The following is a 16,699-nucleotide window of genomic DNA, read 5'->3' on the forward strand; positions in this document are numbered from 1 at the left end:
CCCATATAATTTCTCACACTACCCTCAGCAATGTTACTTAGATTGATTCTAATCGATCACATGAACGAAAGGAAGAGTGCTTTGTTTTGTGTCAGAGTCTTGGAGCTGCGGATCATCATATGATGATCTGCAGCTGGAGCTTTTGGTCATCTGACCGAGGCCTTCCGCTGGCTTACCCATCCACCCCTTTAAAAATTAAGGTTATAATTATAACCACCTAATTCTATACATATTTTTGGGTTAGATGTTTACAACTTCACAAGTAACTCAACTGTATTATATATACACTATGTGCTTAGTATGTTAAGTATATTATTATATATATCCCAGTGAGGACAGGTTCATTTAGCTAGCTACCTGGGCAAGAAAACATTATATTAGAGTGAAAATCTTGAGTTACCTATATGGGAGTGACTGTGGCCAATCGTCAAGTGAGAGAGCATCAGTGAAGCATCGGAAAGGCACAGGAGCGCTCACTAGAGGTGATCCAATCAGGTGAGATGGCAGGATCATCGCCACTGTTGAAATTAGATTTTAAATATATTAAAAATATTACTGGTCATTATATTTTGTTGGCACCGAATTTATATCATTTTAACGAATTTCATCACTCATAAAGAACAAAAAGAAACAATACTGTGACTGGAACAACACACAGCTCAGCGGTACACAGGAGAGAGAAACTCAACATTTCGGTCGGACGTGAACCTCGTGTCAATGGTCCAAGTCGTGAGCTGTTCTCTCCTATGTTCAAGTTATTTGTGTATTCATAACTCATAAATGGACACGACTTTATTATTATCTAGTAAAGTTCTTGCACTAAGAGGTTTATAAAGAAAAAAAATCACAAAACAATGGACAGATTAACTCCGCACTGAACAACTCTTCTTCTGGAAACCTTAAAAGGCGTTTCGGGATAAGTTAACCACTGTTTTCTAGACTAATATACATTTATACAGTGATTGCCATAAACACTAAATTATGCAAGGCACTGACGATAAATTATGGCTATCTACCCTGTGTACTCCATTTAACGTCGCACCAGTAAGACTTGTCTTCACTAGAAACTCTACCATTTTTTTAATTTCTGTAGTATTTAGAAGCTAGAGAAATCGTTGAAGTTTAAGATGTATAGAAAACCTACACATGTATCATATGTACATTATAACTCTGATCAAAGTAATAAACTAAAATAAGTGGTATTTTCATTGATGTTTCTGAGAGTTACCGGTCAGTACCCATGATTATGTTGACTAAACCGAGGTGCCTCAACATATTTATTAGTCTTTCAAGCAAGGAAAGAAAACCCAGTATAAAACAGTTACAAGAGAAACTAATCCCCCCCCCCCATCTCAAAAAAATTACTCTTCTTTGTGCCATATACTAAAAAGCTCGCAAGCCTCTACCAGGTGATGAAAATATTTAAAACGGTTGGGATCCTCTCCAAGATACGATACTACGTGCCGCAAAATGCCCTTCTCACACTATACCACTCACTTATTTATCCATACCTCACCTATGCTATTTGTGCTTGGGGATCAACTGCAGCAACACACCTAAAGCCAATAATAACCCAACAAAAAGCTGCAGTAAGAATAATCACTAAATCCCATCCCTGGCAACACCCCCCCCCCCCACTCTTCATAGACCTAAACTTACTCCCAGTTCAGTACATCCACACTTACTACTGTGCAATCTACATCTACAGGGCCTTAAACTCTAATATCAACCTTGACCTAAAACGCTTTCTTGATAGTTGTGACAGAACCCACAGACATAACACCAGACACAAACATCTCTACGACATTCCCCGTGTCTGACTAAACCTTTACAAAAATTCAATGTATGTCGAAGGCCCTAAAATCTGGAATACCCTACCTGAGAACTCTAGAACTGCAGACACATTCATCACCTTCAAAACTACCATTAGAAAACATCTTATCTCCCTGATACACCCCGTCAACTAACTACACGAATACAACCTGGTGGTTCACACTTACACTCACCCATTTGACCATAAACAGAAATATTAATCTCAATCATAAAATAATGAATCCTGTGATACTCCAATACTGAAACTATGTACTGTGCCAAAACAAAAGCATTCATATTGCTAAACTCACAAACTAGTATTTAGTCACTTAGCCATAATACCAACTTACCTCATAATTTGTAATATTTTACAATTAAGAATAAAACTAAGTCTGCCCGAAATGCCTAGCCATGCTAAGCGTTCTAGTGGTACACTCTGTAATCACAATTTTACTACATGTAAACCACACAATAACCAAATTTCTGTAAACTCAGCATTGTAATCCTTATAGAGAATAAACTTTGAATTTGAATTGAACATCAGTCTGAGATGTAAGAAACTCGTTCACAATTAATACTTTGTTAATTAATATTCCTTTATATTATTTTTTTTATTTTCTTTACATGCGGATGACAGTTGTTATTCATTTATACAACTTAAGTCGACACGTTATCGTTACATGCGCAAATTCCTGGCAAATTACACAGAATAAACAGAGAAAACGCATTCTAACAGTTTCGAAGGCAGACTCGAACAGATTGTTTATAAACATTCAATCCTCACAATTATCAGTCTGATTTAAGAAAGGCGTTATGTTCCTTTTTTTTAACTTTTAAGGAGAATTAAAAAGCAATGCTTATGTTTGCTCAATGCAATATTATTGAATTGTATAAAAATTCCATTGAGATAAAACTATAAATTGTAATCCTCTGTTCCAGAGACGGGATAAGATGAGATTTTGTTCGAAGGGTTAGCCACCCATGATAACCCAAGACAGGAAGTCCGTTGTCTAGTGACTATCTGTCTTATTTCCACTGGGGTCCTCAATCTTGTCCCCCAGGATGCGACCCACACCAGTCGACTAACACCTAGATACCTACTTGCTGGGTGAATAAGAGTAAGGAAACTCGTCCAGTGTTCCCAACGCTCCCGGGAATCGAACCTGGATTCCCCAGCCAGGCCACGGGGTCTCCTTGTTTCTTTTCACCTACTGACCCTGTTCATAAAACGAAATAGGTACCTGGGTGTGAGCTTTCAGTTTATCTTTATTATGCACCCCATACCAATCCTGTGGGCGGTAATCAAAAGATTACAGAGGTACATAAAGGATCCAGGGACTGGTCCCCTAAGTTTTCATAGCTGAACAAGTTAGTGTGAGCCGACTGTTGTGCGTCGCATCCTGGGAAAGATGTCCAAAGCCTCACTCTGGACTTCCTTGGGTTATCTTGGGGTAATAGCCCTCCTGGTTAAGATCCGAGTAAATTTATGATGAAGGTGGCCCATGGCCTGGTTGGCAACGCTCTCCCTTCACACGTTCAGGGCACGGGTTCGATTCCCAGCAAGGGTTGAAACATTGGGCGTGTTTCCTTACACCTTTGTCTATGTTTACCCATCAGTATAAAATGGGTACCTGAGTGTTAGTTATTACAAACCAGGAATCCAAAGGTCTGTTATCCTGGGTGTAAAGGGAGCAAAATAAACACAGTAGAAAAACTTTTGACTTATATTATGCTTCACCAAGTAAGAAAAGAAGTATGTACACTATATACACTATGTACAACAATAGGTATTAGTGCACTCCACGGTAAGCAAGGCAGAATAGAAGCCACTAGAGAGCAGATCGTGCTTCAACCAGCTCTAGAATGGGAATGATAAGTGCAGACAGGCGGATGGTACCTACAACACCTCTGTGATTGCTAAAACCATCTTCTCATTGGCTTGAACCTGGGTACTGATCGAACAACGGGGCCCCATCATCCGATCCTTAATGCTGGTTCGCTGGTTGGGGGAGATAGCCTTTCAATGAGGGTGTGTACATGCGCCGAATAAAGGTTACATACTCTTTGCATGCCACATTAGTCGACTGGTGTGAGTAGCATCCTGGGAAAAAATTGACCTAATTTGCCCAAAATCCTTTACATAGCAAGCAGGTTTCTATATAATAATAATAATAATAATAATAATCTTTATTTCTACAAATACATGTACATGGTATACAGGTCTAGCTGACATCAATAACATGCAGTGGAACCTCAAATTTTGAACTTAATCCATCCCAGGAGCTAGTTCTAAATTTGAAAAGTTTGAAAAGTGAAGCAATGTTTCCCATAAGAAATAATGGAAATACAATTAATCCATTCCAGAAAACCAAAAATATTCACAAAAAAACTACATTTCATAGAGATGCAGGGATGCGGACAGAGTGGGCTGGCAGACAGGTCTGGCACCCGGCGGTTCGAAAATAGGGGCGAGTTCGATAATAGGGACAAAAATGGTTCAAAAAAAATGGCCGATTTTCGAAGAGTTTGATAAGCAATATGTTCGAAATTTGAGGTTCCATTGTACTAATATGTAGAAAGCCACTTGTTATGCTGAGCATTTCAGGCAAATTAGGTCAATTTTTGTCCCAGGATGCGACCCACGCCAGTTGACTAACTCCCAGGTACCCATTTTACTGATGGGCAACATAGACAACCGGTGTAAGGAAACACATCCAATGTTTCTACCCTCACCGTGAATCGAACCTTGTTCTTCTTCTACGTGATTTGCCAGTATGGATCCCGGCCTGGGTCTCTTCCAATTTGGTGACCCGGCATTGGATCCCCGGGTAGGAAAGTGTCATTTATCTCTATTTCTCTTACTTGTGTGGCAGTCCTTCGGTGAGAAGAGGGGTTCCTCTCTGGTTCTATGGACAAATGATGTCCCAAAAGTTAGTTTGCTCTAATGGTGGTTAGTGTGGAGTGCAACATAGGCCCTCAACAGGCCTTCACAGCAACTTCAGCGGGAGGGGGTGACATCTCCAGGTCTCTGATGGCTAGGTACACTAGATGTGCCGCCTCATCCTCCCGGACCTGTCCCATTGGGGTCATTGGGAAGTGTCTGCGGCGAAGGGACACCGTAGCTGGGCAGTCTAACAGGTAGTGCACCAGGGGTTTTGGAACTATCTGGTAACAGTGGGCACAGAGCTCCTCTTTTGCTTGTTTAACTATCCGTGCAGTGGTGGGATACCCTAAGTGTAGGCAGCGGATATGTACCCGCAGCTCCCTGGTCTGCATCCGAATACTTGGACGGGGTGCCCGATGAGTCTCCCTGTCATACCAGCGGCGGTTCCGTGAATCCCCAGGGTCAGGGAGTGGGCGACTGGCCGCAATGGCAGCCTATAGCATAATCTGGTTGCCGCTGATGGAGATTGCAGCATGTGGCTGTGCCTCAAGCGCTGCTGTCTTAGCAGCCTCATCTGCTGCATCATTGCCGGGGATACCCACATGGCTCGGGATCCAGTTGATGGTGGCTCTGCGACCCTGGGCCATGAGCGTCTGCAGGTTACTCCGGATGGATGTGATTAAATGTAATTGTCCTATTCTATTCTATTTGATTCGCCGGTATGGTATCCCGGCCCGGGTCTCTTCCATTTTGGTGACCCGGCATTGGCTCCCCGGGTAGGGAAGTGACGTTTATCGTTACTTGCACCTGCGTGGCAGGTCTTCAGCAGGAAGGGAGGGGTACCTCACCGGCCCTATGGACAGATGACGTACCAAACATTAGTGTGCACTAACAGTGGCTGGTGTGCAGTGCAATGGAGGCCCAAAGCAGGCCCTCGCAGCAACTTCAGCGGGGAGGGGGCGGATGACGTGCAATGACTGGAAGTAAGGTTTCCAAGTCCCTGACAGCTAAGTACACAAGATGTGCTGCCTCATCCTCTCGGGCCTGCCCTACTGGGGTCATTGGGAAGTGTCTACGGCGAAGGGGCATCGTAGCCGGGCAGTCTAACAGGTAGTGCACCAAGGGCTGAGGAACCATTCGGTCACAATGGGCACAGAGCTCCTCTCGTGCCCTTTCAACAATCCGCGCAGTGGTGGGATACCCTAAGCGTAGGCGGTGGATATGCACCCTCAGTTCTCTGGACTGTGTCCGAATACTTGGAGGGGGCACCCTGTGGGTCGCCCTGACATACCAACAGAGGCTCTGTGAATCCCCAGGGTCAGGGAACGGGCGCCTGGCCGCACCGGCAGCCCACAGCACAATCTGACTGAGGCTGATGGAGATCGCAGCACGTGGCTGTTCCTCGAGGGTTGCAGTCCTAGCAGCCTCATCTGCAGCATCATTGCCAGGGATACCCACATGGCTCGGGATCCAGTTGATGGTAGCCCTGCGACCCTGGGCCATGAGAGTCTGCAGGCTACCCCAGATGGATGTGATTAAGTGTATGTTGTCCTTTGGCTCTCTGTGCATAAGCGCTTGGATCGCTGCCTTGGAATCAACGTGGATGATGGGGGGATGCTGATGGTCTGCAAGAGCATGCTGCAGAGCTTGTTGGATGGCAAAGAGTTCAGCCTGGAGGATGGTGCAATGGTCTGGGAGGCGCCAACCTGCTGTCAGATTGCTGTGGAACATCCCAGCAGCTGTGTGGCCTGCCACTGGGTCTCTGGAGCCATCAGTGTAATATGGCACACACCCTGGGCCTTCCGCACCCACAATGCTAGCCGAGGCAAGGTGGTGCAGAATGTCCCGGGTGCAATGCCTCTTGCTGTCTGGTAGGGTTGTCCAGCGCACCGCAAACAGTTTTGGTGCCCAAGGGGGTGGCACCGTATAGCTCGCTGCCAGTCTGTCGCAGCCTCCCGCCTGGAGCAATGTCATGGGCAAGAGCTTCTGTGTGGCATCTGCTACCGACCACATCCATCGGCGGCCGGGATGCAGTGGAATGACCTGTCCCTGGTGGACCCGTAAATCTCTCATCAGTTTGTCAGCCCCTGGGAGTCGGAGATATTTTGCAATCCTCTTGGCAGCTACCAGTTGGATCCTGTCTTCAAGAGGCTGTAGCTGCTCCTCAAGGTTCAGAGCCACTGCATTGGCCCACCTAGGAGCCCCCAGCATGGCCCGTACAGCTGTGTTCTGGATGACACAGAGGGATTTGATGTTTGTGGGTCTGGCGTGAACCAGAGCAAGTGCCCCATAGTCAACGAGGGAACGTATTGCCTGGATGTAGAACAACCTCATGACCTCGAGGCTGGCCCCAACCCTAGGGTTGGCCATGGCACTCAATGCCCTGACCCTCTGCAGAGCCCTCTCTTTAATGTGGCGCACATGTTTCTGGAAGGTGAGGTGCCTGTCAATATAGATGCCAAGGTACCTATAACTGTGAACCCACTCCAGGTCGATGCCCAGGACCCACAGCCTCTGACTGGGCACCTTGGTGCGAAGGATCATGGCTTTGGATTTTGCCACAGATATCTTGAGCCCCAAGTGACGGCAGATGGAAGCCAGCAGATCGAGGTCCTCCTGGGCACGCTGCAAAAGCCGGCGCTTCCTAGGTACGACAAGTGCCAGGTCATCGGCATAGCTGAGGAGGATGGTGCCTCTGGAGAAAGGCAGGCACACCAGCTGGTGCATCAGTACATTGAACAGGGTGGGACTAAGCACCCCGCCCTGTGGAGTGCCGTTGTCCAGGGTCTTGAGAGAAGAGGCATGCCCCTGGAAGCGTACCCGGGCCCACCTGTCCTGGAGATAGGAACGAAGCCATGAAAGCAGCCTGCCTTTAATCCCCCTGCGGGCCAAGAGTGAGAGGATGGCAGGTGCACTGGCTAGCTCAAAAGCTTTCTCGAGGCCAAGAAAGACAACAATGTGGGCTTGGGCGTCCGACCCAATGCCGGTCAGTAGAGTGGTAAGGCTTTCGAAAGTGCCCACTCTTCTGGTGAAGCCATAGAGGTGTTTATGAGGAGGGCCAAGCTTCCACCTCAGGCGCTCCAACACCATCCTTTCAGACACCTTCGAGATGCAACTGGTGAGGGAGATGGGTCTCACACTGCCAGGATCCCCAGGCTTAGGAATCGGTAAGATGTCAGCCTCCTTCCATACAACAGGGAGTTTGCCAGCTTGCCAAGTCTGGTTGACGACCCCCAGGACAGCTGAATGTCCAGAATGGCCAGACCGAGTGATCATGCCATAAGTGATACCATCATGCCCCGGTGCAGTGTCTCGATGAGATGTGAAGGCTGCCTGGAGCTCCTGGTCGGTGAAGTCTTCATCCATGACGTCCTTAGCCTGGCATGCCGCTTGGATCACCATCACCCTTCTAGGAAGGAGGGTGGCTTGGAGGTCCTGGAGATCCTGAGGCAGTTGAGCCATGGCCGCTCTGGAGGTGAAGAGGTCCATCAGACATTCTGCCTCCGTTGCGGGGTCTGGGTGCAGCCGAGGCACACTGCGACGCTGCCCAGTGGCCAATCGTAACTTGGTCCAAATCTCAGATAAGGTGGAGTAGCTGAAGGAGGCACACCACTCGAGCCATTTAGCCTGCTGGACCCTGTGTGAGACATGGCGTGCATGCCGCACCACTTCCCTGAGCAGACACATGGACTCAACCGTGGGATTACGCCTGTGCATCTTGCGTACGACATTGATGCGGTGGTTCTGTTCCCTGATGTCCTCGTTGTAAAACCACCAGTCACGTTTATATGACCCTCCGCCTGTAATCTTAGGTATTGCTGCCTCAGCTGCACATGTGAAGGCCACCTGCAAGCTTTGAGCCGCCTCATCTGGGTCTTCTGGAAGAGGAGACTCTGCCCACCAGTGCTGAATGACCTCATGGAAGCACTGCCAGTAGGCCTTTTTTAGATTCCATCTGGGGGTAGGTGTTGGGAGCGGGCACCGCTGGACCATCAGTGTGGTGACCACTGCAAAGTGATCACTGGTGAGACGGGGGTGGACCTCCCATCTCGCGCTCGAGAGCAACCGCCTAGAGATGAGTGTGACGTCCAAGCGGCCACCATAGTGATGGGTTGGCTCACCATTATTGAGGAGGGCGATCTCAGGGACCTCCTCCAGCACAGCCGCAAGGTGCCTCCCAGCTGCGTTGGTAGGAGAGACAGAAGAAAGTATTGGGTGGTGGGCATTGACATCCCCAGCCACAACAAGACCCTCCCGTGGGGCGAGTGCTGCCACCTCTGAAATGTCAAGGGTGTACCGAGAGCTTCTGTAAATATATTTAAACCATGAGAGGTCCATCCGCCAGGTGTAGGGTGACAGCCTGAACCTCTACGCCCTCCCCACAGTTGATGGGGTCAGTGGAGATTGAATGAGGGATAGTGGTCCTGACATAGATTGCCGTGCCCCTGCCAGTCCCTTCCAGGCGCTGAAGGTAGGCAGAGAATCCCGGAATACGTGGCTGCATTTGACGTGACGAATCGGTGAGTGTCTCCTGAAACAGGAAGACATCAACCTCATCCTGAACTGCAGCTTCAATCACTAAGTGAATTTTCCGCTGCAGCCCACAAATGTTCCACTGGAGGATCTTCAAGGGTCGCAGAGGTGGCTCACTGATTCCATCTCTGCCTGGGACTCGTCGTCCATTGTTGGCGACTCTGGGGCCTCCTCCATCACAGACTGGAAGGACTCCTGGATGATGGCTTGAAGTTCCATTGAGTCTTTCCTGTCCAGTAGGACCATGCCCAGCATCCATGACAGGAGCTGCCTGCAGGCGCCCCTGTCCTCTGCCGACGACAGCAGGCGACAGAGGAGCGCTGAGATGACCCCGATGGTTTTCTTCAGTCGATCCGGAAAGGATTCGACCATTACCTCTGCAGGCATTGAGCTGGACGACCCGTCGAGTCGGGGCTGGGTCACTGGGTATGTCTGGGTTGCTGTCGACACTGCAGCAGTATAAGCTGGGTGCACCCTGGGCCCGGCCTGAGTGGCCATGGGCTTCCAGGTCCCCCGGCGGGGAACCTCTGCCTGACTCTGGCCGCTCACAGTAGGGGGCCTGCCCTTGGGAAGAGGCCTGCTGGCGGTATGGCAAGGAATGTTGGTGCCCAGCTGGGACCTACTGGGCAGTGTGCCTGACCTGTGGCTGTTTTTTCCAATGATTCTGTCTTCTTGGCCACCTTGCCATCTGACCCCGCAGTTGACCGCGCTGCTGCAAACCAGTGCCTGCCCCCTGATGCCACCGCTGGGAGCCCAGTGCTGGGAACTCGCTGGTATTGCCCTCCTGCGGTATCCGGGGAACCGTGATTGGAGCCCATGCTGACTGTTGCTGGGCGGATCCAAGGCTGGGTGGCATCGGGGCTGTCGGGTCGTTCCAATGACGAACCTGCTGCCAGTGCTGCACCATCACAGGACAGCTCCGGTTCCAGGCATGGTGCCTCTTTGAGCAGTTGGCACAGTTGGGCTCTGGCCGAAGGGCTTCGCCATTTGGCTGTTTGAGGATTGCAATGCAGTCCTTCGAGTCGTGTGCCTTGCTGCACACACCACACTTCTCTCGCTGGCAGGTGGCTGCAATATGATTGAACCCCTGACAGTTGAAGCATTGTACTGGGCCTGACAGGTATGGTCGGGTCTTGAATCTTCCCCAGACCCAAAGGTCCAGGTGCGTGGGAAGTGGACCTTTGTGGTGGATCAGCACCTGGCGGGTGGGCACCTTGTTCACCGTTGCAGTGAGTCGCTCCGCCTTGACAATATTGGGCACTTCCAAAATGGGATCCAGTGGGAGGGGCACAGGGACGTGTAAGAGCACCCCCTTGTACACCTTCTCCGAAGCAACCAGTTCCACCATGCTGGGATGGGTCACAACCAGCCCCTTCAACTCCTCGTAAGAGTCTTCGTCCCGAGGAATGAACAGAACCTCGTTCCTGAGAGTGAACTCACAGCAGAACTTGAGGTGGGGTAGACCTTCCAGATACCTTACAAACCCGTAGTTGGGAACCTTGAATTTGTTGAAGGCCCTGGTTGCTTGTGCCCGAGCTGAGCGGGAACTCCTCCTTCCACGTGGGGTCAGCCAGTCCCCGTCCACTGTGGAGGCCGACGCAACTGGTGTAGGGACCTGGGATGGCTCCATCCTTGCCAGTTGAGGAGCTACATCCTCCTGGCTTCCTTCCACGACCCCTATGGCCATCTGGGGGTGCAAGTCTTCTTGGGTAGGGGCTGCCGACGGACCTAGTGGCAGATTGGTAGATACAGTAGTCTCCACTGCATCCTTGGCCTTCTTGGTGGGGGCTCCCACCTGCCCCACGTCGTCCTCCAACTCGTCCCCGCATTCCAAGGAACGTTTAGGCCGCTCTCCTGGATCTGTCATGGTGACTGTAGGTGTGGGGACAGAGCCAGCAGCAGAGCTGCTGCCTGTGACCTCACAGCCGCCCACACTGGGTGCAGAGCTGTGAGGCTCAGAGCCCCAGTCAGGGCCCGTAGCCACCCTCTCGTGGCTCACTGCTCTGAAGCACTGAACACAGTCCAAGGATCACCAGGAATGACGCTAATCTGTGCGTAAACACAGATTTGTGAACACAACACACACTGTTTTCCAATCTTCATCCAGTCAATAATCCTTATGAATCTCCTGATGATGTTGACAGTCTTGCGTCTTCAATTGATGATCAATCTCTGTGTTGTATGTAATTGTCCCTTGGCTCCCTGTGCATAACTGTCTGGACTGATGACTCGGACTCAACATAGATGACGGGGGGATTCTGATCTGCAATTGCATGCTGCAGAGCTTGTTAGATGGCATAGAGTTCAGCCTGGAGGACGGTTAGTTTAACAGTTTAGTTTAATACGTTTATTATGCACCCCATACCCATCCTGTGGGTGGTAGTCAAAACATTACAGAGGTACATAATGGGTCCAGGGACTGGGCCCCAAAGTTTTGAAAGCTGAACAAGGTACAAAGGTAATGAACTCACAAGTTACAAAGGTAATGAATCATGTAAGTAAATTTACTTAAGTTTATACATGGCTACAATCATGAACAAATTATAGATTAATGAGCAATTCACACGTCCACAACTATAATGAGTTATTGGTGCAAATATTAACTGTTACGTGTAATGGTCCGGAGTCGAACCTGGACCCTCACTTTACCCACCAAGCCACGGGGCACCTTGGTATGTTTCTGATGTGAGCTACGTCTGTATACCTTGTACATGTACTTATAGAAATAAATGTTATTATTATTATTATTATTATTATTATAGTTACTCTCAAAGAGAGTACTGTGAGTTTTCTTTAGATAAATGATGTGGTTAACTCTGCTAAACTTTCATGGTAAGTAAGTTTATCCAGGTATACACAAATACAGTTACATAGATTGTCATACATGGCAGCATATGTGTAGAGAACCTGGGATAACCCAAAAAAAGTAAGACAAAGTGACTTATTTCCATTGGGGTCCTTTTAATACCTTATTATTATACTATTAAGGAGATAATACTTCATTATTTTTTTTTATATTTTATTTAAAAGACATACATAGTACATAAAAGTAAACGACAAATTACATAGTGAAAACAGTGGTGAAAAATTCTGCATAATACATGTACTTTCCAATTAACATATTACATCTGAAATACACAAATCTGTACAGTAAACAATGACCATTCCAATCCTTGAAGTAATGACATTATGCCTGGAACACTAAATCTAACCTCAAGACTCCTTGGCAAGTACATCTAATTCCTGATTGTACATCCTGCCACGGAATGTACACCTTACATTCTGAAAACACTAACCCCCCCCCCTTTTTTTGCATGTCAAGCCACCTGACACGTAACAATCTTTATATGTAACTGTATATTGTATGAAATGCTTGCATTATTCCATATTGAACAACATGATACGTTCAGTATAACTCAGTGTATTGATATAATATAAAAATCAATTCTACATGATTCATGTACAACATATATCTACTAAACACCCAAACATATCACCTTCTCGAGGAAGGTATAAATATATACATAACTGAAGCTAAATCATGTTTATAAAATTGCTCACAAACAGTGTGTTGTGATAGAAACACAGGCCTTATCTCTAGGCTTTATTGAACATAGAATCTTCATAGTACTTCTGCAACAACAAAATATAATGACTAGTACATCTAATAATGGCTTCTACAGGGATGGTGATGTCTTGCATATGTCAAGAGAAAAGTTATAACTACAGGCCACATATTTAAACTCACCATGTAATCTGCATCGCTTATAAATGGATAAAGTAGGAGAGAATCACACACCATGTGTTGGTGCCCATGACACACACCAAACTGTTGTTGTTGTTAAGGGCCCCTAGAGGTGGTGCAGTATTATCCTGCTGCTGCTCCCCACAGGACCAGTATCACTACAATCTCCCCCTTCTAAAATATCAGAGACAGTAATCTCCCAAACTGTTAGGTGGGCGACGTACACGTCCCGACCTTCGTAGCCCTTGAGCCTCTTCACCAGGTTCGATATTTTCCAGCGGGGTTTGATTAACTGCTGGAGCAGAATCCTCTATTTCCATAGGGGTAGTCTCAAGGGGCTTTCCAGGAGAAAACGAAGCATCTTTCACATCTATTGGTGTATCTTGAGATTCCACACTAATAGGGATTTCAACTGGGGCTAAATGTCTTGTAGATACTGTAGTCTCTTCACCATTTTGGTAGCGAATGTGGGCGTAATGTGGATTAGCTTGCAGGAGCTCTACCTCTTCCACTAAAGGATCCGTCTTGTTCATCCTACGGTGACTCTTCAGGAGAACGGGTCCAGGATGACATAACCAAGTGGGCACGGAGGCTCCCATAGAGGAACGACGTGAATAGTTGAGGAGTCTTTCATGAGGGGTTGCATTAGTAGCTGTGCACAGCAGTGATCTAATAGAGTGAAGAGCATCAGGTAGGACAGTTTGCCAGTGTTGAACAGGTAGATTGCGCGACTTTAATGTCATTGTAACTGCCTTCCATATAGTACCATTGAACCGCTCCACTTGACCATTGCCTTGAGGGTTGTAGCTTGTTGTTCTGCTGCAGGCAATACCTTTACTAGCCAAAAACTCCTGAAGTTCGTTACTCATGAACGAGGATCCCCTGTCTGAATGGATATAAGCTGGCATACCAAAAATAGAGAACAACTGTGAAAGACAACTAATAACAGTTGAAGCAGCCATATTTGCACAGGGGAATACAAAGGGAAACCTTGAATATTCATCTACTATGTTAAGGAAATACCTATTCTGATTTGTGCTTGGTAGAGGTCCTTTGAAATCTATATTCAATCTTTCGAAAGGCTGGGTGGATTTTATGAGATGAGTCTTCTCTGGCTGATGAAAGTTTGGCTTGCACTCTGCACATACTCTGCATGCTCTGATCACTTGTCGCACATCTTCCACTGAGTAGGGCATGTTCTTTGATTTGACAAAATGGTACAGGCGTGTAACTCCTGGGTGACACAAAGCCTCGTGGAGAGCTGAGAGTGATTGCAAATCATGACATGCTGCTCCACAGTGGGACCTAGAGAATGCATCAGGTGAGATGTTCTCTTGACCCGGTCGGTACAGAATATCAAAGTCATAACACGATAGTTCCATCCTCCAGCGTAATATCTTGTCATTCTTTATCCTACTTTTGTGCCTCTTGTCGAACATATACATCACGGACCGTTGGTCAGTCCTTATGGTGAAATGTCTACCAGTTAAATAATGCCTCCAGTGGCGAACTGCTTCTATGATGGCCTGGGCTTCCTTTTCTACAGCAGCATAACACAGTGTCCAGAATATCTTGCTGTCAATTTTGTCAAGGTTGGGAACCAGAGCAATCATAGTACTAGGGGGAGAGAGCACAACTTTGTAGTACCCACAGTCATTGGCCAGGCTTCAAACACCTTTTATTGTACAGCAATAAAGGAATGGAACAGACTACCCGCACATGTCAAAGCCAGTCATAGCATGAACCAGTTCAAGAAGAGTGCCAAAAGGTGTCTGATGAATGTAGCTACAGAAAGGGAGGGGAATGATTTTCTATTCTTTATCTAACGTACGTGTAAATTTGACCTTATTCCTAGTAATGACCCTCGTATTGTAGAAAGTCTTAATGACCCTCGTGTAGTAGTCTTTTTAGTATGATAATAAGATGTTATCTTCATTATAGAATAATAAGAAAATATTATAACCTTTATATTATAATAATAAGGTAAAAGGACCCCAATGGAAATAAGTCACTCTGTCTGACTTTTTTGGGTTATCCCAGGTTCTCTACACATATGCTGCTATGTATGATAATTCTATGTAACTGTATTTGTGTATATCTGAATAAACTTACTTACTTACTTACTTATTACAACACAACCAGTGAAACAAACAAAACCCTAATCCTATGTTATCCATCAATTACCCTATAATATATATCAACTCAACGGTAACCTAAACATACGGGCTCTATAGAGCTCTCATGAAAAAAACAATATGTAATAAGAAAACAGGATGAGTCAAGCTTTCTAAAAATATTTCGCCCATATCATTAAAACCACTACTAAGATGTAAGTCTGTTAGCATAATACATAACAGTGCATGACCTTCACACGTCGATAAATACTGAAGCCTTCCTACCACACGCAATACTTCATGTGTATATATATATTTCGCATTCACACAGTTCACCCACATTGTCATTTCATTACACACATACCAATAATTTCGTTTCAGATATATAATATTCCATCACATTACGACATCTGTCGTCCTTTGTCAATTACATAATTACTAATTAAATTGAAGAACTTGCATCGTTCACAACACACAACCCGCTCATCACACAGTCAAAGGCACTTATGTCTCAGTACTATATTCATTCTCTTCCACACTAAACCCTTTCACACTGTCCTTATCGGGAAGCCAGCCCGCCGCGACCCCTTACATTGCACGTAAATCCCATAAATCCCTCAACCTAAAACTCCGATAGCCCTCAGTAAAAGCAGTCTCCCAACTCCCTCCATAAATTTCCCTATTACGACACTTAGTTCTGTAAAATGTCGCAGCTAACACCTTTATCCTTTCATCCACGCCCACCTCCCTTATGGCCCATGATGTATATATAAAATCCGTGACCAAATACGCCACTGCATTCTACACCATCTTACTCACCCCACCTATATCCAAACTTAAAGCCCGCAACACCTGTAACCCTCCCCCACCCACTAACCTAAACACCTTTCCTAACCAGACCCGCACAACTTCTATACAGTCACAAAAAATATACCGCTTGAAAAATTGTCTCCATGCTTCCACACGCTCTACATTCCCCTCCCTCCCTTATCCTCCTATTGAATAGGACAACCCCAGACAGCAAAATCCCATGTAAAAATCTAAACATTACCTCCCGAACACCCGGTTTTACACGTAATTGTTTTAGACGTGTCCATATTTCGTTCCACGCATACATAGGGTATGCCCCTTCAACAGCAGCCACCACTGACCTACCTTCCACTCCTTCGAGGACCCGCAATTTAAACACGACGGATCCCTCACTGTCATTAATAACCTCAACATGGCCTCACCAACTATTAAATCCCTACCCCCCCACCACCGTTGCATATCCTTACGTACTCTCACAAGCCTACCTCCCCTCCTGCCCCCCTCCCTTATATAACTTCGTTTTAGGTACACGCTCATCATCCTTTTTTCCAGAGGTAAAAGTCCCAGCCCTCCCCGACTGACCGGAAGTGTTAACACCGCTCTACTTAACCATTCGCAGCCCGATCCCCATATAAACCTAAAAATCCCATGTTGTAAACGTTTCACCTCACGTCTCATCAGCGGGTACATGACAACGACATGCCATAACTTGCTGTACAATAGCACGTTCGTCACTATTACTCTTTGATGCAGCGTTAGTTGCGCCGCCCTCAAACCACCAAGTCTTTTCAATACTCCATC

General features: G+C 46.7%; 1 protein-coding gene across 2 annotated transcripts in view; it reads right to left on the minus strand.

Annotated features, from left to right (window-relative positions):
• LOC128694275 (organic cation transporter protein) overlaps positions 1-16,699 on the minus strand; it is a 173,161-nt gene that overhangs the window by 81,272 nt on the left and 75,190 nt on the right. For both annotated transcript variants that reach the window (XM_070081238.1, XM_070081233.1), the window contains exon 3: positions 401-518. In XM_070081238.1, coding sequence (XP_069937339.1) covers positions 401-518 — 118 coding nt within the window. The remainder of the gene's footprint in view (positions 1-400; positions 519-16,699) is intronic.

The sequence above is a fragment of the Cherax quadricarinatus genome, chromosome 6, assembly GCF_038502225.1.
Source record: "Cherax quadricarinatus isolate ZL_2023a chromosome 6, ASM3850222v1, whole genome shotgun sequence".
Classification (NCBI taxonomy): Eukaryota; Metazoa; Arthropoda; class Malacostraca; order Decapoda; family Parastacidae; genus Cherax; species Cherax quadricarinatus.